This window comes from Octopus bimaculoides, chromosome 3 (assembly GCF_046866305.1).
Source record: "Octopus bimaculoides isolate indiv1 chromosome 3, ASM4686630v1, whole genome shotgun sequence".
Lineage (NCBI taxonomy): Eukaryota > Metazoa > Mollusca > Cephalopoda > Octopoda > Octopodidae > Octopus > Octopus bimaculoides.
Window position 1 is genome coordinate 166,045,675 of NC_142930.1, and position 19,840 is coordinate 166,065,514.

Here is a 19,840-nt window from a genome sequence, read left to right on the forward strand (position 1 = left end):
TTCACTCCAGGGTATGTGTAAATGTAGCAGTAGCAGCAACAGCATCACACCAGACCATACATATGGTGTGAGTAGTACTTCTATATTTATTTTAAAGGGTCAGCAGCTGACCACAGCAGAAATACTTGCTGGCTTTAAACACAAATTCCACAGGCTCTGAAAAAGGTTCTTCATCATCATTGTTGTTTAACGTCCACTTTCCATGCTGGCATGGGTTGGGCGTTTTGACTGAGGACTGATAAGCCAGAGGGCTGCACCAGGCTCCAATCTGATCTGGCAAAGTTTCTACAGCTGGATGCCCTTCCTAACACCAACCACTCTGAGAGTGTAGTGAGTGCTTTTACGTGCCACCGGCATGAGGGCCAGTCAAGTGGTACTGGCAATGACCATGCTCAAAAGGTGTTTTACATGCTACCTGCATGGGAGCCAGTCCAGCTGCACTGGCAATGACCACACTCGAATGTTGTTTCTCACATGCCACCAGCACATGTGCCAGTAAGGCGACGCTGGCAACAATCACGCTCGAATGGTCTGAGTGGTTGGCCTTAGGAAGGTTATCCAGCCGTAGAAACCTTGCCAAATCAGATCAGGAGCCTGGCTTACCAATTTACAGTCAAACTGTCCAACCCATGCCAGCATGGAAAACAGACCCATGATGATGATGATGTGACTTTGTAATAAACATCCAGAGTATAACTTCCCAGGATTTAACTCTGGTTTATCAAAGTAAGGAGGTTGAGGCAGAAAGAACAGGAAAAATAAACAATTAAAAAGAAAAAAGAAAATTTATTGAGAGTCCTAAGTTAATTAATTAAATTAATAATTAAAGCAACATAATTAACGACATTTCTCAATGAGCATCATTGTTTGTCTTGCCGTACTTGCTTTCCCACCTTTCAATGTATTCTTGTTTTCTAATTTCACGCCGGGCAAAATATTCTGGATATTGAGCCTTTTCTTGCGGTGTCCAAGTATCCAAAATCTGCAGAAGAATCAATCGTTAGAATCTCATTATGAAGGTATATACATACGTATGTATATGAGTTTATGCATATGTACAGGTATATATATGTGTGTAGATGAGTGTGTGTGCATGTGTGTGTGTGTATACATACATAAATATATATGCATGAATATACATAAGCAGAAAGCAGGTACAGTATTCAATGCTTTATATGACATACACGTGTTTCGTCAAAATGTCAAAATACTGTTGTAGAAACGTTATGCAATCTTGCACCACCTAACCTCATCAGTGCCCAGGACACTGATGAGGTGTTTCTGGAACTGTCATCATTTTCTACAGCCAGATGCCCTTCCTGTCACTAATCTTCCCATTCCCAAATAAAATAATATTGCCCAGGACCAGACAGATTTCCACAGAAGACTGGAAATGAAGGGCACTGCTTGCATAATGGTGACATTAAGTCAAGACAGGAAGACGGTAAAACAGACGTATATACACACATGCACATATATATATATATATATATATATATATATGTATATCAGGGACGTGCCACCTGGGTAGGCAAGGTAGGCAGTGCCTACCCTGAATAAGATAGATCGTTAGTAACATTTTCCTTTTATGGCAAAATATGCACCTAATTCAATAAAATTACGGAGTTTACTCTGATTACTCTGCATAAAATAAAAAATATTTTATTTTTTTGTAGATTAGGTATAATTCTCCCTGCCTTTCAATCTCAGTATTAAAACTATGCATAGTACTGCTGTAGTACACGTGCTGCGTGCATTCCTACAAAAACGTTTTCTTTATGCACTCTAAAGGCAGAAGTAAATCTACCTCCAACTCAGTCACTCACCTGTTTCGCTTAATCTTTTATGTGTTTTACTACATAAACGTCATCAACTGCCTACTCTGAGTAATTACTGACAGCATATGCCTGATATATATTTATATATGACAGGCTTCTTTCAGTTTCTGTCTACCAAATCCACTCACAAGGCTTTGGTAGGCCCGAGGCTATAGAAGAAGACACTTGCCCAAGGTGCCACACAGTGGGACTGAACCCAGAATCATGTGGTTGGTAAGCAAGCTTCTTTACCATAGAACCATTCCTATATGGATGAAGACAGTTGCACACAGAAGTGCCAATCACTTAAAATGGATGGAATTCGTGGAAAAGGGAGACCCAGGAAGGCATGGGACGAAGGCCGATGTTAAGAGGCTGAGCCTTACAAAGGACTGCGACATCTGGTCCCTTACTGTACTCGAGAACCCATCCACCACAGCAGAATTCATATCAGTGCTGGTCGCCATCTATAGTACTACTACTACTACTACTACTACTACTACTACTACAACAATTGAGGACACACCCCTCCACCATTACAACCCACATCTTAATCAAAAGTTGCTTTTTTTGTGAAAACTCAGGCCATCGAGAGAATTGCTACTCTCCCGATGGGTTCCTTTCGCAAAATGAGGGATGGTCTGAACAGGATTGTCTCTGTTCGTCACCGCAGCCCCATTGTCACACTGACTGAATTAATCTCATAAGTTTACTTTCTAAGGGACATAATTCAATAATGACTTACCTCCCTTAGACTTATGACTATTGCTAAATCAAAGATTATTCTACTTAAACTAGATTCTTTTATTTGTTTCAGTCATTTGACTGCGGCCATGCTGGAGCACCGCCTTTAGTCGAGCAAAACGACCCCAGGATTTATTCTTTGTAAGCCTAGTACTTATCCTTCAAGCTCTTTTGCTGAACCGCTAAGTTACGGGGACGTAAACACACCAGCATCGGTTGTCAAGCGATGCTGGTGGTGGGGGGGACAAACACAGACACACGAACATATACACACAAACACACAAAAACATATATATATATATATATATATATATATATATATATAACGACAGGCTTCTTTCAGTTTCCGTCTACCAGATCCACTCACAAGGTTTTGGTCGGCCCAAGGCTATAGTAGAAGACACTTGTCCAAGGTGCCACACAGTGGGGACTGAACCCAGAATCATGTGGTTAGTAGGCAAGCTACTTACCACACAGCCACTCCTGCGCCTATATGGACGTAAATTTAAACAACAAAATCTTATACGGAGCCCTAAGAGTTATATGGACCTTGATTGAGAAACCCCCTACTCCAGAGAGAGAGAGAGAGAGAGAGAGAGAGAGGTGAGAAAGACAGAGAGACACAAAATCAGATTCGATATCATTTTATATATTTTGTCATATATATATATATATGTATGTATGTATATATCTATCTACCTATATATATTAACGTTTCTTTTTATGTTCATTTACAATAAAAACAATTTCACATTAATCCAATGAGTTACTCTACTTTTGTAGAGTATAAATTTATTCTTAGTTAACAGTGACTTCGAAGTTTTAGCTAGCTAAGCTATCAGCCGAAACTTCAAAGTTACTGTCAACAACATTCTTGCTTAAGAATAATAAATATATATGTGTGTATATGCAAGTGTGTATGTGTGTGTGTGTGTGTATACATACATAAGACCTGTGAAGCCAAGATAAATTGTTGTCATGGCTGATGCTGGTGCCATGTAACTGGTACCTGTGCCAGTGGCATGTGAAATGCACCTTTCCAGCGTTGGGCCTCACAGAGGCAAAGTGGTCGATATCGTTGACAGATGAAAAGCTCTTTTCAAGTGTTGGGCCTCATGGAGGCAATGACCGAGACCTTTGGCATTATGTTGTCCTTGAGAAGAAGACCCATCAAGTCAAGTAAAATTGCAGTCATGGCAGATATTGGGGTCACACAAATGGCACCTGTGCCATGTAAAAGCACTCATTACACTCTTGGTTAGGCAGGGCATCCAGCTATAGAAAACCATGCCAAATCAGACTGGATCCTGGTGCAGCCTTCCAGCTTACCAGCCCTGGTCAAACCGTCCAACTCATGCCAGCATGGACAATGGAGAATATGAAGAGCTGCTCAGGTTCCATGCCTGATTTGACATGGTTTCTATGGCTGGATGCCCTTCCGAATACCAACCACTTTACAGAGTGTACTGGGTGCTATCAAGCAGCACTGGTACGAGTGCTTCACTAGCACCCATGAGCCCACAAGTTTAGGAATGTTCAGCTGGAGAAGGCTGCAGGGGACAGTCCTGTAGGCAGAGGCAGCCATGCTATTATTTAGCTTGTTGAGTCTTTTCAAGCACAACGAACCACCAGTCATTCTTTCTGCGAGTCTTAATACGAGAGTAAATAAACCAAATGAAAGACAATTTCAAGTAATCCTGATAACAGAATAATGATATTCTTACCCAGTCAGGTAGCTTGACTTCTCGGCCATAACAAATTCCACCTGGAGAATGGGCATCTGTAAAGTATTGAAGACAATATTTAGGCATGACTTGGAATATTTTCAGCACACACACAATCATTGTTTCCCTTTCAAATGTTATTAATGTCCCTTTTTCCATGTTTAATTACAGGTTAGACAGAATATTGTTCAGGTAAATTTTCCTACGGCCAGATGCCCTCCCTGTCACCAACCCTTCTTTCCACGCATTGTAATATTTACCAAACATGGCCAAATATGTTTTCCACAAAGGGGACTGGACACAAACACTATTCGCTTGTAGCACAGTGACACTCGTTTACAACTCACCACAAAGTCAAGCAACGGGTGCACACAAACATCATCATCATCATCATTTAACGTCCGTTGTCCATGTTGGCATGGGTTGGACAGCTTGACTGGGTTGGCATGGTTTTCTATGGCTGGATGCCCTTCCTAATGTCAACCACTCTGAGAGTGTAATGGGTGTTTTTACGTGCCACCAGCACGGGTGCCAACTTGTGCGACACCAGTATCTGCCATGACCACGATTTTGCTCAGTTTGATGGGTCTTCTTCTCAAGCACGAAATAATGCCAAAGGTCTTGGTCATTGCCTCTTTGAGGCAATATATATCTCACACACACACAGAAATATAGATTAGGTTGTTTGGAAAATACTGTCTGATTTTCCAAAGACATTTTTCCAAATTCGATTTAAGATTATTTACATTTGACGGATATTTGTCCTCATCTTGTTTGTTGTTAACACATTTCGGCTGATATATCCTCCAGCCTTCATCAGGTGTCTTGGAGAAATTTCGAACCTGGGTTCTCATTCCTAAGGTATTATTCGATATTATTATTATTATTCAGGTCATTGCTTAGAATCAAACTCGGAATCTTGCGGTTAAGAGCATGGGCTACTAACCCCAAGTTCAATTCCAGGCAGTGACATGAATAATAATAATAATAATAATAATAATAATAATAATAATAATAACAACATTGAAAAATACCTTGGAAATGAGAACCCAGGTTCAAAATTTCCCCAAGACACCTGATGAAGGCTGGAGGTTATATCAGCTGAAACGTTGTGTTAACAACAAACAAGATGCGGACAAATATCTGTCAAATGTAAATAATGTATATAATTCCTCATCTCTTAAATATAGAACTTGATTTAAGATGTTATTTTTGTAGTGTTTTAGACGAAATTTTACATGTTCAGTAAATGATGTGTACACTTAAATAAATTTTTATTGATTTCTTTTAGAATATAATTTTGAAGCATAGAAATCCTTAATTTCAAATATGAAAAAAGCTTGGACATAATGCTTCCCAAACAGCTGCCAATATCAGCAGAGCAGGGGCAAAGGGTCCACTAGTGATCGGACGGTATGACAGGGGTTTGAGAGACTTTGTAGTGAGGATGAGAGCCTTGAAGGTAGAAGGTCCATCCACTCTTAACGATCAGCATTTGCAAATAACAGTCGATCAAAATGAATGACAAAGTGTCAGAGAAATGTCTCCTATATTTCAACAGTATCAGATTACCTCAAGAAAATTGGCAAAGTGAAAAAACTCGATAAATGGGTCCCGTATGACCTCAATGAAAATCGAAGACTTCAGTGTTTTGTGACAACATTAAGTGGATCCGTTATCATTTCTACTGGAAGCACAAGGCCTCAAATTTGGGGGAAGGGATTACACTGACCCCAATGCATAACTGGTACTTAGTTTATCGACCCCAAAAGGATGAAAGGCAAAGTCGACCCTGGCGGCATCTGAACTCAGAACATGGCAGACGAAATACCGCTCAGCATTTCACCTGGCAGGTAAACGGTTCTGCCAGCTCACCTGCAGAATCCATTATCAAAAGTGGTCAATGGCGTGATCGTGATGAAGCATCCAAACATTTCCCAAAACTGAAGTTGCATCAGCAAAAGTTCATGGTGACTGTCTGGTGGTCTGCTTTTGGTGTCATCCATTACAGTTTTCTGGAACCAAACCAGAGCATTACATTAGACGTTCAATGTAAGCAACTGAAAGTAATGCAGGTTCAGTTGAGAAAAATGAGACCTGCACTTGTTAATCGATTTGGTCCAATTCTGCTCCACTACATCGCTCCACAGACTTGGGATACGACTTTACCATATCATCCTGATCTTTCACCCACTGACTACCACTTTTTCAAGCATTTAGACACCTTTTTAAGGCTAAAAAAACCTTCTGTTCCAAAACTGAGGTCGAAACTGAATTCAAGAATTTCTTGGCATCGAAACCTTCGGATTTTTATCAAAGAGGCATAAATGACCTCATTAATCGATAGGAGAAATGCCCAACTGTTCGAGGATCATATTTTGAATAATTAAACCTTTGTATAAGTTTTTCAAGAATATAGACTTATTTTTTAAATTGGCCATCTACCCTATCCAAGACTTTGTCAGCTCGAAACAATAGAAAACAGCTGTCCAAGATGGCATGCAGCGGGACAAAACCTGAAACTATACAGTTGGGAAGCAAGCTTTTTAACCACGCAACCACACCTGCATCTCTCTCTCTCTCACACACAGTTCAATACTTACACATATAAGGTTGAGGGTGTTGGTTTTCCCATAACTTTCGTTCCCCAGCCATCAGAAGTTCTTTCGACTTCCTGAAGTCAATTTCATCTTTATGTTCATCAAACTTAGCTCTCAGAAGGACACTCCAGTAGCGCATTTCAACCCTAGAAAACAGAACAAAAGATAAACTGTTTTAAAACATTAATTAGTGTTAAACAAAGATAACTCATTCTCCTTTGTTTTCCAACTGGAGTACCCATGGATCAACCCTATAGTGAGGCACCTATATCTGTCCCTTTTATACCCTAAATCTCTCAGCTGGCACAAAGCCACACCCACTCAATACTACTCTGCACCTCCCAGTCAAAGGGTCTTCTTTGTCTTGCAGGTTACCTGGTGACCCCTGTCAGTGCTGGTACCATGTAAAAAAGCACCTGGTACACTCTATTACGTGGTTGGCATTAGGAAGGGCATTCAGCTGTAGACACCATGCCAAATAAGACAACTGGAGCCTGGTGAAGCCCTGTGACCTTGCCAGCTCCTGGAAAATCATTCGCCCATTCCAGCAAGAAAAACATGTTAAATAATGATGATCACGAAAATAGCAAAATAATTCTATTCTATATTTTGGGGATGAGGAATTATTTACATTGGACGGATATGTGTCTGCATCTTGTTTGTTGTTATCACAACGTTTCAGCTGATGTATTCTCCAGCCTTCATCAGGTGTTCTGGTGGATTTTCAAACCGCACCCTTTATTTGACTAATGGGGTACTCTGTTCTCATTCTTAAGGTATGTTGCTGATGTCAATTTTCTTTTGATATTATTTTTCAAGTCCCTATCTTAGATTGAACTCAGAATCTGAGGGTTAGTAGTCCACGCTCTTATCCACTACTCTATATGCCCATGGGAAATTATAGAGTCAATTTTAGGGCTTACAAAACCTAGTATTTTATCTTAATACTGGATAAGAGCGGAGGCTACTAACCCTCAGATTCTAAGTTCAACCCTAAGCAGGGACTTGAAAAATAATATCAACAGAAAAATAATATCATCCACATACCTTAGGAATGAGAACAGTGTACCCCATTAGTCAAATAAAGGGTTGGGTTCGAAATTTCACCAGAACACCTGATGAAGGCTGGAGAGTACATCAGCCGAACCGTTGTGATAATAACAAACAAGATGAGGACACCGATCCATCCATTGTAAATAAGCAAAATAGTTGCCCTATTGCAGTAGTTTCATCTCAGAAATGGATTGAAGCAGTTGTTCAAAATATAAGAAATATTTGATGCAGGAGTAGTTTTGTGGTAAGAAGTCTGCTTCTCAACCACATGGTTCTGGGTTCAGAAGGTATGATTTGAGATTTAGCTGTTGTTTCTAGAAAGTCGAATGTCCACTTTGAGGTGCCTTCATCAAGTCCCGAGGGCGATTATCACCAACTCTTGCACCTCTCTTTAAAAAACAAAAAAAAATACACAACATTTAACGAGTGAAATTAATGAGAGAATTTTCAATTCGATGCCATTCTAGAAACTAATAAACCTGTTATAGAATTAGAATAAAACCATTTTAGATATTTGTAGGAAAGGTGAAAAAGACGATCAGTTTGTAAACACGGTTTATATAAACAACACACAGATTTACCTTAACGCTTCATTATTCTTAATTATCTTACATAATTAAATACGTGAGGTGATGTCAGGTGCTAGAAAATACCCAGCATAGAATATAAATAATATAAATATCATAAATAAAGGAGGAGAAAAGAGAAACTAAATGAAGGTTACAAGAATTAAACAGACAAGACAAACACTGACCTTGGTGGTTCCATGAAATAAAGGTGAAATTATTTAAATTGTACAGCAATAAATGGCGTAAAGGCATTGTTTACAGATATACTAATATATTTACCTATCAGTTCCATACATAGATTGCATTAAACGAAGGCCATTTTTGTACAATCGCCTCACTTTCTGGGCGTGGGACAAAGTTTGAGTCTGCAAGTAGGACATGTTGGTTTCACCCTGCTCCCAGAATACTACTTCCGGTACTTCAATTCCTGTTATTATTTAAAAAGTGCGGGAAATTTTAACATAGATTAGATTGTGAAATTTGGAAGACGTGGGAGTTTCTCTCTCCAGAACGAAACTATTTTATTTTCCTTTAGTTCTAAAATGGCAATCAGTTACAAAGAGGCATCTTTACACAATATGCTACGTAAGTTTAATTTCATGATTTATTTTTTTTCTAATAATTTTATTAGTTTGTATTTTGTCATTAATTTTCTCGTTCAAAAGTGAAAGTGTCATATCGTATTTGAGAGACATTGTCTGCTGTTTCTGGCATGTTCAGGGTCCACGTAAACCAGAGGTGCACAACCTTTTTCATCCAGAGGGCCAACTCGTGAATTCAATCAATCAAGGCGGGCCGCAAAGTTTACCATATAATTTGAATGATCAAGAAACGTACAAAAACAGTAGAAAAGGTTGATGAAGACACGAAGGAGACCAATATAAGGAAATATAATACAAAAAGTTTATAAATAAATACTATTGTGTGCTTTCAGTATGTGATTGTGGTAGAAGCCGGGGCGAAAGTAAAGAATACGCACACCTGGTGGTTAGGGTTAGGGTTACGCCGAAAACGGGTGGTGTATGTATTCTTTACTTCCACCCAAGCGGGTCACTATGTTAATTTTCATTTATTTATTAAAGCAAGTTTTTTTTACAAAATGGTTTTGCGAGTCGCACAAAATACCTTCGTGGGCCGCAGGTTCTGTGTCATAAACTCTAGTGCGTAGGTTTGTCTCTGGAGTGGGTCCCTATCCGTAGCCTACAGAGGACTAAATTCTGTAGAAATGGATAGCTAAGTGGACCGCCCTTAAATAAAATGCACCACTTTCACTTTGTCAAACTTCTGTTACTACCATGGGCGCAAAGAATTCTTTTTTTTCGAAAATAGCATTATTGATTTTTTTTTTTTTTTTTGTAGAATTACTTTATTGTTCTTAAGCTTTGTTCATTTCTGAACCAGCAGAATCTTTTGCGCGTCGGACAAAATGCTCTGCAGCCTTCCAGCTCTTTACGTTCTGAATTCAAATACCGCCTAGACCAACTTGCCCTTCGTCCTTTCTGTGTTTGTTGAAATAAAGTACCAGTTATATATATATATAGGTAAATGATAGGATTGCTTCAATATTTCAGGGGTAGTCTGAAGTATCTAAGCAACCAGGGGATAGTTAAATCCGAAGGCGTGGTTTTTGTGTTTGTCCCCCACCACCGTTTGATAACTGGTGTTGGTGCTTATGTTCACATAACTTAGCAGTTCGGTAAAAGGGGGCAATTAAAATGTACCAGGCATAAAAAAGAAAGAACTGTTTGATCGGCTATAGTAGAAGACACTTGCCCATGGTGCCACACAGTGAGACTGAACCAGGAACCATGCCTTTGGAAGGCAAATTTCTTACCTCCCGTGCAGGTAGCACGTAGAAAACCCCTTTTGAGCGTGGTCGTTGCCAGAACCGCCTGACTGGCCCTCGTGCCGGTAGCACGTAAAAGCACCCACTACACTTTCGGAGTGGTTGGCGTTAGGAAGGGCATCCAGCTGTAGAAACTCTGCCAAATTAGATTGGAGCCTGGTGCAGCCTTCTGGCTCGCCAGTCCTCAGTCAAACCGTCCAACCCATGCCAGCATGGAAAACAGACGTTAAACGTCGATGATCTGCACTTTTATTAAATATTTGAACCAAAATGGTCCAAGAGAAATAACACAAGTGGCATTCTTTGAACAACATAGACAAATGTCTGTTAAATACTTTCCAACATAAATTCTTCGATAATCAACATTATCTCCGCCTCTAGAGGACGTGTAATAATTAACAATCAGTGGGACTGAACCCAGGACCATGTGGTTGGGAAGCAAACTCACCACACAGCCATGCCAGTTATCTTAGAAAATAATGTAAATTATTTCGTAATGGAAAATGATGAAATCAAGCGATGGTTGTGAACGGGCATCATTATCATAGAATCGCTGCTTGTTTCCTCTTCGGTGAAGCACGTCTGGTTGGTTGTAGGGAGATTATTTCCTTGCTTGGAAACTGGTGAAGGTTGGCGATAAGAAATGCATCTGACCGTCGAAAATCTGTCAACGACCTCCGTCTGACCCATGCGAGCATGGTAAAGTGGGCGGTCAATTTTTTGACTCTCTTCCAAATAACCGAGTCTCTCTCGTTTCTATTAATACAGAGTTACTTCCCTTGTACCATTCTTATCCTTTCCTTGTTTTTTTTTTCAGTCAAGAATTTTTAGTCGACCTGAATCAGTCTTTGTACATTTTTTGGTTAACTTCCAGTGTTTGACCCGAGCCAAAACAAAAAAAAAAATGTGTAATAGGTGTTAAACGACATGTAGTAAACGAATATGGAAAAAAAGCGCGCTGACGAACTCGGAAAATTCATTTGCCCAAGATGCTGTGCAGTGGGACTGAACCCGAAACCGTGTGGTTGGGAAGAAATCGGATTGTCCTGGTTCCCCCCACCTCCCGTTTGCCAGCAAGTGTCTTCAACTATATCCTGGAGGCCCAAGGTGGCATTTCAGAGGGAAAGAATTATCTCTGCCATTAAACGAAGATGAAAACAAAAATTAGCGCACAGAATTTTTTCGATTTTTTTTTTTTCTGCCTAATGGTATTAAACAGAAACAATTGCAGCGTAGATGTTTGTAAGCCATTCAAGAACACACACACACACTTTAGTCTCAATATTTTCTTCGCTTTGAAACTGAGACTTGTTCACTGACAAAACAGATACAAAACGAGTTTTTGTCAGGGTTTTGTCTCTGTTTCAAAGAACGAAAATATTTAGACACAAATGAAATTTAAATGTTGCAGTGTTGTTCTGGAATTGCTTACAAACATTCTTACACGCTGCAAATTGTTTGTAAATATTCACCCTTACCCTGCCCCTAATTACAAAACTTTCTAGTTTTTCTTTTCTTTTTTTTTTATTCTTTATACGGACAATTTATGTTATTAAAATAAATTATCTTTAACTTTCCTTTAAATTGTTACGAGAAGAAATAAGAATTTATACTCTGTGCGTAATTCATTTCTTGAATATGGACAGGCGATAGTGATGATAAAGAAACGAGAAGGGTCTTTTTTTTTTTTTTTTTTTTCACTTTTTGTGACCGGGTTAACGTTGAGTTTTCGGATTCTGTGAGATTGATCGTGTGAGATTTTCCGAGTCTTGTCCTCACTCACCCCGTGCCCTGTTCGCCAACGCGCATTTTTCTTCTTCCATAATCGTTTAGTACACACTATTTTACACCTATTGCACTTTTTGGTGGGGTGGGGGTGGCCGGGTGTCGAATTCGGGTTACTGGATCGTGTGAATTATCCGAGTCCGCACACCACCTCACCCCCGTCACAAAAATTGAAAAAGAAATAGTGTACTAGATGTAAAATAATGTGTAGTAAACGAATATGAAGCAAAAAAAAAAAAAATTACGCCGACGAACAGGGAAGTGATGAGGACTCGGTACACTCCCGATGTGAATTTTCCAAGTCGTCTCCCACCACTCCCGTTCGCCAGCACGCATTTGTTTTTTCATATTTGTTTACTACATGTTGTTTTACACATATTAGACTTTTTTTATTTTTTTATTTTTTGCTCCGGTCAAACACTGGAGGTTAACCCATTTTTTAAAGACCAGTACTGATTCTATCGATCTCATTTGCAGAACCGCTAAGTTACGGGGACGGAACACACAAACACCAGTTGTCAAGTGGTACTGAGAGACAGACACAAAAACACACATACATATTATCATCTTCATTTAACGTCCTTTTCCATGGTGACATAGGTTGAAGGGTTTGACCGGCGCTGGTAAGGCCAGGGGCCATCAACTCTTCTGACACGGTTTCTACAGTTGGATGCTCTTCCTAACGCCAACCACTCCACATTGTGGATGGGTCTTCTTGAGTACAGCGAGGCGCCCCATGGACTTCCTTCAGTTTTCATCTACCAAAGTATGTTTTACAAGATGAAGAATGATAATACAGTTCTATATTTAAGAAATGAGGAATTATGTACATTATTTACATTTGACAGATATTTGTCCTCATCTTGTTTGTTGTTAACGTTTCGGCTGATATACCCTCCAACCTTCATCAGGTATCTTGGGGGAATTTCAAACCTGGGTTCTCATTCCTAAGGTATTTTTCAATGTTGTTGTTCAGGTCAGTGCCTGGAATCAAACTCTTCCATAGTTTAACCTCTCATCTCCAAGCATAAATAATAATAACATTGAAAAATACCTTAGGAATGAGAACCCAGGTTGGAAATTTCCCCAAGACACCTGAAGAAGGCTGGAGAGTATATCAGCCAAAACGATGTGTTAACAAGAAACAAGATGAGGACAAATATCTGTCAAATATAAACAATGTAGAATGACGCTAAGATGCTTCAAGAGCCAACCAACCTATGTAAGCAGGGGTGGGGGGAGGAAAATAATGATGAAAAATTCATCTTTTGCCATTATTCTTTTCCAGAATCTCGAAAGAGAAAGAACATGGCTAGTTCTTGTGAAACTCTCCAAAATTCTACCTGTAAGATGATTTCTTACCATCAGAATGTAAATTTTCCTTTTGCTCAGGTAAATATTAATTATTATTCTTATGGTTTTTCTATATTTTCAATTTTTTTACAATTATTTCTCTCACTCTCTTGTACCCCCTTGCAAGCCTCACCCACACTCCTGGTTCTTCTGCTCCCATTAACTTGTCGCCACCTCAGTCACTCCCACTCTTCTTAAACGAGCCCTGTAGCTCCTCTACAGCAAGAAGACATCTGTTCTGCTCTGGCCCCTTCTTCCATAGTTTAACCCCTCATCTCTAAGCATAAAGCCTTCCTCCCTTACTTCAGGGTTCATAATTTGGCAAGTTACATGACAACCTCATGATTACTCGTAGCATTAGGAAAGGCATCCAGCCATAGAAATCCTGCCAATACAGACAATGGATCATGGTGCAGTCCTTAGACCTCATGGATCCTGCCAAACAACCCAACCCATGGCAATATGGAACCTGGATGCTCAATCATTATGGTTTCTCTACTTCTGTTTCCTGCTGTTGTTGTTGTTGTTGTTGAAAAACACTGACTTTGTTTCAATGAATTTTTTAGAATGAAGAATTTAGTAAAACAACTGTGTCGGTATCCAACTGCTGTTTCAGACACAAATTAACATGGAATTTTGAAGGAAACTTTTATTCTCAATTACTTTGACATTTATACAACCAGGATGTGATCTGAGTTGGGTTTCTGTTAAAAGTAAAACAAATGGGGTTTTTTTTCATTCTTTTTAAGATGGCTGTTATGATTTAAAATAGGTTTCCGGACAGTCAAGTGTTTGTTGATATGCAAGTCAGCTCTAAAACAGCAGACTCTTCTCCTGCAGTCATCCAGTCTGTTATTCAAACTTATGGTCGAAAGTGTGGCTAGTAAGTGCAAGCATGGCTGTTTGGTTACAAAGTTTGCTTCCTAACCACATTGGTTTGGGGTTCAATTCCACCTTGGGCATATGTCAATCATCCCTTGTCAATCAACATTATCATCATCGTTTAACGTCCATTTTCCATGCTGGCATGGGTTGGACGGTTTGACTGGGGACTGGCAAGCCAGGAGGCCACACCAGGCTCCAATCTGATCTGGCAATTTTTCTATAGGTGGATGCCCTTCCTAACGCCAATCACTCCAAGAGTGTAGTGGGTGCTTTTTATGTGCCACTGGCATAGAAGCCAGTCGGGGGGCACTGGCATCGGCCACATTCAGTTGGTGCTTTTTACGTGCTATTGGCACATGAGCCAGTTGGGGCTGAGAAGGTTGGCATCGACCACATTTGGATGGTGCTTTTTACGTGCCACTAGCATGGAGAGCCAGTCAGGCAGCACTGGCAATAACCCACACATGAATGGTGCATTAAGGTAAGTGCTTTCTTGTGGCTATAAGTTGTTTTAACTCTTATTTCTAGCAATACTGGGTACTTTTTTGTTATCTCACCCCCATTAAAAAATTGCCATTAAAAAAATTGGGTCATCCAGTTTATGTGGTGACAAGAGATTGGATTAAAAGAGTTAGAAGATCCTTTTGATTCAATACTTCAACACATTGTTGACTTTTGGCCCCCTAAATAGGAATGGTGTGGTTTGTTATTAAAATATTATCAGATTCAATAAGATGTTCAATTTTTTTCAGATTTCATGTTTATTAATTTTTTCCGCTTTCATGTTTATTTATTTTTTAAGGAATCGTATGATTTGTTATAAAAATATTATCAGATTCAAAACGATATTTCATCTTTTCACTTTTTATGTATATTATTAATTTTTCTTTTTCGTTTTATTGAGGGTTAAGCAATTTTTTTAGCTGAAGGAGATAACCTAAAATACCGATATTTCTCGTAAAACGGTAGGGAGATAACCCAATATTTTAATGGGGGTGAGATAACCAAAGGGTACGCAATACTGCTGCTCAGCAGTGTCCTTAATCACTCACCTGACATATATTCCTGCCTTTCGGTTTTAAAGTTGTGAACAAGCCAACTTTATTTATAATTTTCTCTTTTACCATTTAGGAAATCAGCATATGGTTTCTATGGTAATCTTATAAACTGACAAGGCAAGTTGTGTTTAACCCTAGGCTCTAGGTGAGAATCACTGACAAACATAAATATAAATAAAAAATTACTGGTCATCTGGCTGTGCCGAGGCACTGAGGGAGCTTGTTTTTCTTGTGGCCATGAGTTACTTTAGCTCTTATTTCTAGCAATGGTGGCACTGACTACTGCCTTCAGTCAGCTTTCTTTCCTTTTTTTTTCTCTTTCTCCTCCCTTCCTTGTTTGTGTATTGGTTCCATCACAAATGACCTTGATAATTTAGTAGGTTGACCTCTGACCACAAATCACTTTCTTATCACTGACCAATAGACATTAAACAACTCCTTAATAGATAAACCTAGATCATATGCTCTCAAAGTGAGTGATCCCCCCCCCCGTCCAAGTGAGCACTGGTGCCTAAGGTGGGGGTGGGGTGGTCAATAGAGAAAAAGGAGGCGTTGGGAGGAAAGCAGTGGGTTGGGGGAAGCTATGAATTTACTATAGTATTATAGTATTGTATACAAATTATATAATATTATATTAGATATCAAATGATTCATAGTATATATAAATTAGTAAAATATAAAATATTTATTTAAACATAAAAATAGGAGTGGGAGTGTCGAGGGTATTATGTGACCATGGGGTGAGCAGGCAGTGACCCAAAAAATTTGACAACCTCTGACCTAGACGAATGGAGCCATGCTCTCATCTCTTGTTAGAAGCAAAGAGAATTGGGCCACTGGAGCCGATTATTCCTTCCCCCACTCCTAAAAGCTCTACTAACCTATAAATTTCTCTGTTCTCATCAGATTATTCTGGTAAATCCATTCTGCCACTGTAAATGTTTTTGTTCCGTGAATTTTAAATTATAATAATAATGAAATTATTGTGTACAGTGCTCAGGTGCACTACAATGCATCAGAGGTGCATGTATTGTGCATAGAATTATGTACAAAAGTCAGGGAAATGCACAGTGTATGAGTCATGGTAGACGTGTGGAAGTGGGGTGGGGGTGGGGAGATATTATTTTGAAGTTTGTGAAATCATCTGAAGAAAATGGTTTCTTTATAATGATGTATTCATTAATCAATAAAAGGAATTGTTATAAATGGCCGTAATGGATTGATACTTGTACCTCTACTGTTACTCATATTTTATTTATATATATGATGATATACATATATACATACACACAGATACTATAATTCTATGAAGATATATATGTGTATATATATATATATATATATATATAAACAATATATGAGTATATGCATATATATGTACATGTATGTATATACCTTCATCTACATGGACACATAGATACATAACTGGGTACATGACGTGGCAAAAGAACATGGACAAAAAGATAAACAAGGTACAACAAACAAGCAAGCCACATAGAAACATCTCCTTCATCAGCTGCCACCATTAAAACACTGGCGTTTCGAAGAATTAAGGCAGTACGCATCGTTGAAATGGTTCTTCCCACGAACATAAATTAAATCATTTTCGTGGAGGATAGTGGCGGACGGAAAACAAGACAGGAAAACGAAACGCTGAATAAACAAACAAGCAAAAAGGCTGTACAGCCAGACGTGAAGCGTATATATGGGAGAATATACAAATAATAACAGACGAGGACAGGTGGTGTAAATAACAAAAGTATATATTAGTATGACGCTCGGGAATACGGAAAGTCTTTGACGTTTCGAGCTACGCTCTTCAACAGAAAGAATACGGAGACAAGGAGAAAAACACGGAGAAAAAAAATTGAATAGTGTTCAGTCAACGGTCATATATATATATATATATATATATAGTGGTAAGTAGCTTGCTTACCAACCACGGGTTCAGTTGCACTACATGGCACCTTGGGCAAGGGTCTTCTACTGTAGCCTCAGGCCGACCAAAGCCTTGTGAGTGGATTTGGTAGACAGAAACAGAAAGAAGCCTGTCGTGTATATGTGTTTGTGTGTCTGTGTTCCCCCCCCCCCCCAACATCACTTGACAACCGTAACTTAGCGGTTCGGCAAAAGAGACCGATAGAATAAGTACTAGGCTTACAAAGAATAAGTCCTGGGGTCAATTTGCTCGACTAAAGGCGGTGCTCCAGCATAGCCGCAGTCAAATGACTGAAACGAGTAAAAGAGTATATGTAATGACTTTATAAATAAAATATAAGTCCAAGAAAATTGTAAGGTATTTATTCTCTTAATTTCTTAATTCCTTAGGTAACCCAAATAAATGTCTCCGGTGATTCCAAAACAACTTTACCAGGTTTGTATTTTTATTTCATGCTCTGTTATGCAAAGTTGAATGGGCTTGTGTTTACTGCTGTTTATTACCCCATCAGGGCCCCATGAAATTATACGACAAAGGCCAATGCATCTCCTGAAAGGACGCAGACGAATTACTGAGTGACTGTTGTTCTTGTTATTTTTGGTATTGTTAGTCTGCTAGCATTGTTGGTCAGTGAGTCTTAAGATGAGGGTGGTGTACTCTGTTGGATGTGCAACATCAGTGCGCATGTACGACAAAGTACAAATGTATTGAGAGAAAAGTTGGGTTTAAGCGGAATCAAATGTATCATGCAAGAGAGGAGACTCCATTGGTTTGGACATGTGATGCGTATGAATGAGGACAGCTGCATAAAGAAGTGCTGGTCATTGAAAGTGAACGGTACCTGCTGAAGAGGGAGACCCAGGAAGATGTGGGATGAAGTGGTAAGGACTGATCTCAGGATGTTGGACCTCACGGATGAAATGACAATGGACCGACATGTCTGGCGATATGAAGTTCTTGAGAAGACCTGCCCACGTCAGCAAAACTGAATTTTAGAAGTATTGTGTGTCCCATCCATACTTATCAAGAAAACTTCTCACACTGTGAACAACAAACCAAACTACGTCTTTACATCTCTTCTCTTCTTCACATTTCCGCTTTATGCATTATGCTTACCTCCCACTCCCCAGTCCTGTCCTCTTGTCCCTGTGCCACTGTATCATTTCTATCTTCTAGCTCCCCAACCTGTGTGTTCCACCCGCACACTCTGTCTCACTGTATCATTACTCTCTGCTAACCCTCCCCCCTGACCTGTGTGTTCCACCCACAAGTAACAAGGAAACTTTCCACACACCCTACCCCAACAAACCAATCTACATCTCCACACCTCTTTCTCACATTTCCTCCTTCAAACACTATGCCTACCTCTCACTCCCCAATCCTGTCCTCACGGCCCCTGTTTCTCTGTATCATTGCTATCTGGTAGCTCCCCCCACCACAACTCTATATATACCCAGGTTTCCACCACTCGCCTCCCACCTCCACACTCTTTAATCTCCTGCCACTTATATTATGGCATTCCGAACCTCAAGGGTTCGAACCCTGGCACTTGCCATCATCTGTATCTCTCTCTCTTCCTTTACTCAACCATCCTATTTAATATTCTGATCCCTGTCCCTTGTGAGCATGCCCAGCATTTTGCCACCATCTCTATCCTGCTGTCTCCCACTCTCTCTCTCTCTCTCTCTCCTTCACTTCCCTCAGGTTGGACAACCATCTATTTCCTTTGTGGCAGTGCACCTGTTTCTCTCTTCATTCCTGATCTCTCTCTCTCTCTTTCTCAGGCTGGGTAACCTTGTACTTCCTCTACAGCAAGGCACCTGTTTCTGTCTCTCTACCTCACTATAACGTTTCATCATCCGACACAAGATCCCCTCCTTCAATGTTTCAGCCAAGTGGCTGCGGTCATGCTGGTGCACCACCGTGATTTTCACGTTGCTTGCATGGCTCTTCTCCCCCACCTGACATCGTCCAATCAAGAGTTTTGATGGCACATCTGGTGTATAAGAGAATTTGACATAGCTGCCCTAAACTGCGTCTCATTACGAGCCATTGGTTTGTCTGGTATCATGAGACCTCCGCATCCATGTCTTGCATGTCTCTCAAATGTTTTGGCAGGGCATTGAAGAGCTGAGGTCCTCTGAAACCGAGGCTGCTGCAGTATCTCGTTCTTATGTGAGATGCAGTGGACGGTACCTTTGGCACCATGCAGTGGCGACCTGTGCGGGCATTCCTGTAGTACTTGATACCAAAGTTTGGCACCAGTCCTTCCAGTATTTTCCATATGTATATTATTACATATCTCTCCCGCCTGCGCTCCAGGGAGTAGAGACCTAGTGCCTTCAGTCGCTCCCTGTAGTTCATCTGTTGGACTGTGGCGATCTTTTTTGTATAGTGCCGCTGAATTGCCTCGAGTTCTGCTGTCCGCTTAACACTGTGTGGTGACCACAACTGAGAGCAATAGTCT

General features: G+C 39.9%; 2 protein-coding genes across 2 annotated transcripts in view; one reads left to right on the forward strand and one right to left on the reverse strand.

Annotated features, from left to right (window-relative positions):
- Positions 1 to 766: 766 nt before the first annotated feature.
- Positions 767 to 8,934, reverse strand: LOC106880952 (NADH dehydrogenase [ubiquinone] 1 beta subcomplex subunit 9). The gene is made up of 4 exons (XM_089349983.1): positions 8,787 to 8,934; positions 6,889 to 7,031; positions 4,286 to 4,341; positions 767 to 982 (listed from the first exon to the last, which is right to left on the reverse strand). Exons 1-4 carry the CDS (start codon positions 8,885 to 8,887, stop codon positions 851 to 853), a joined length of 432 nt encoding a protein of 143 aa, XP_089206109.1. The 5' UTR covers positions 8,888 to 8,934; the 3' UTR covers positions 767 to 850.
- A 29-nt stretch (positions 8,935 to 8,963) lies between these two features.
- The window catches only part of LOC106883959 (Fanconi anemia group A protein), an 86,412-nt gene continuing 75,535 nt past the window's right edge, over positions 8,964 to 19,840 (forward strand). Inside the window, exons 1-2 of the mRNA XM_089349982.1 lie at positions 8,964 to 9,092; positions 13,427 to 13,509. Coding sequence (XP_089206108.1) covers positions 9,050 to 9,092; positions 13,427 to 13,509 — 126 coding nt within the window. The 5' untranslated portion in view covers positions 8,964 to 9,049. The remainder of the gene's footprint in view (positions 9,093 to 13,426; positions 13,510 to 19,840) is intronic.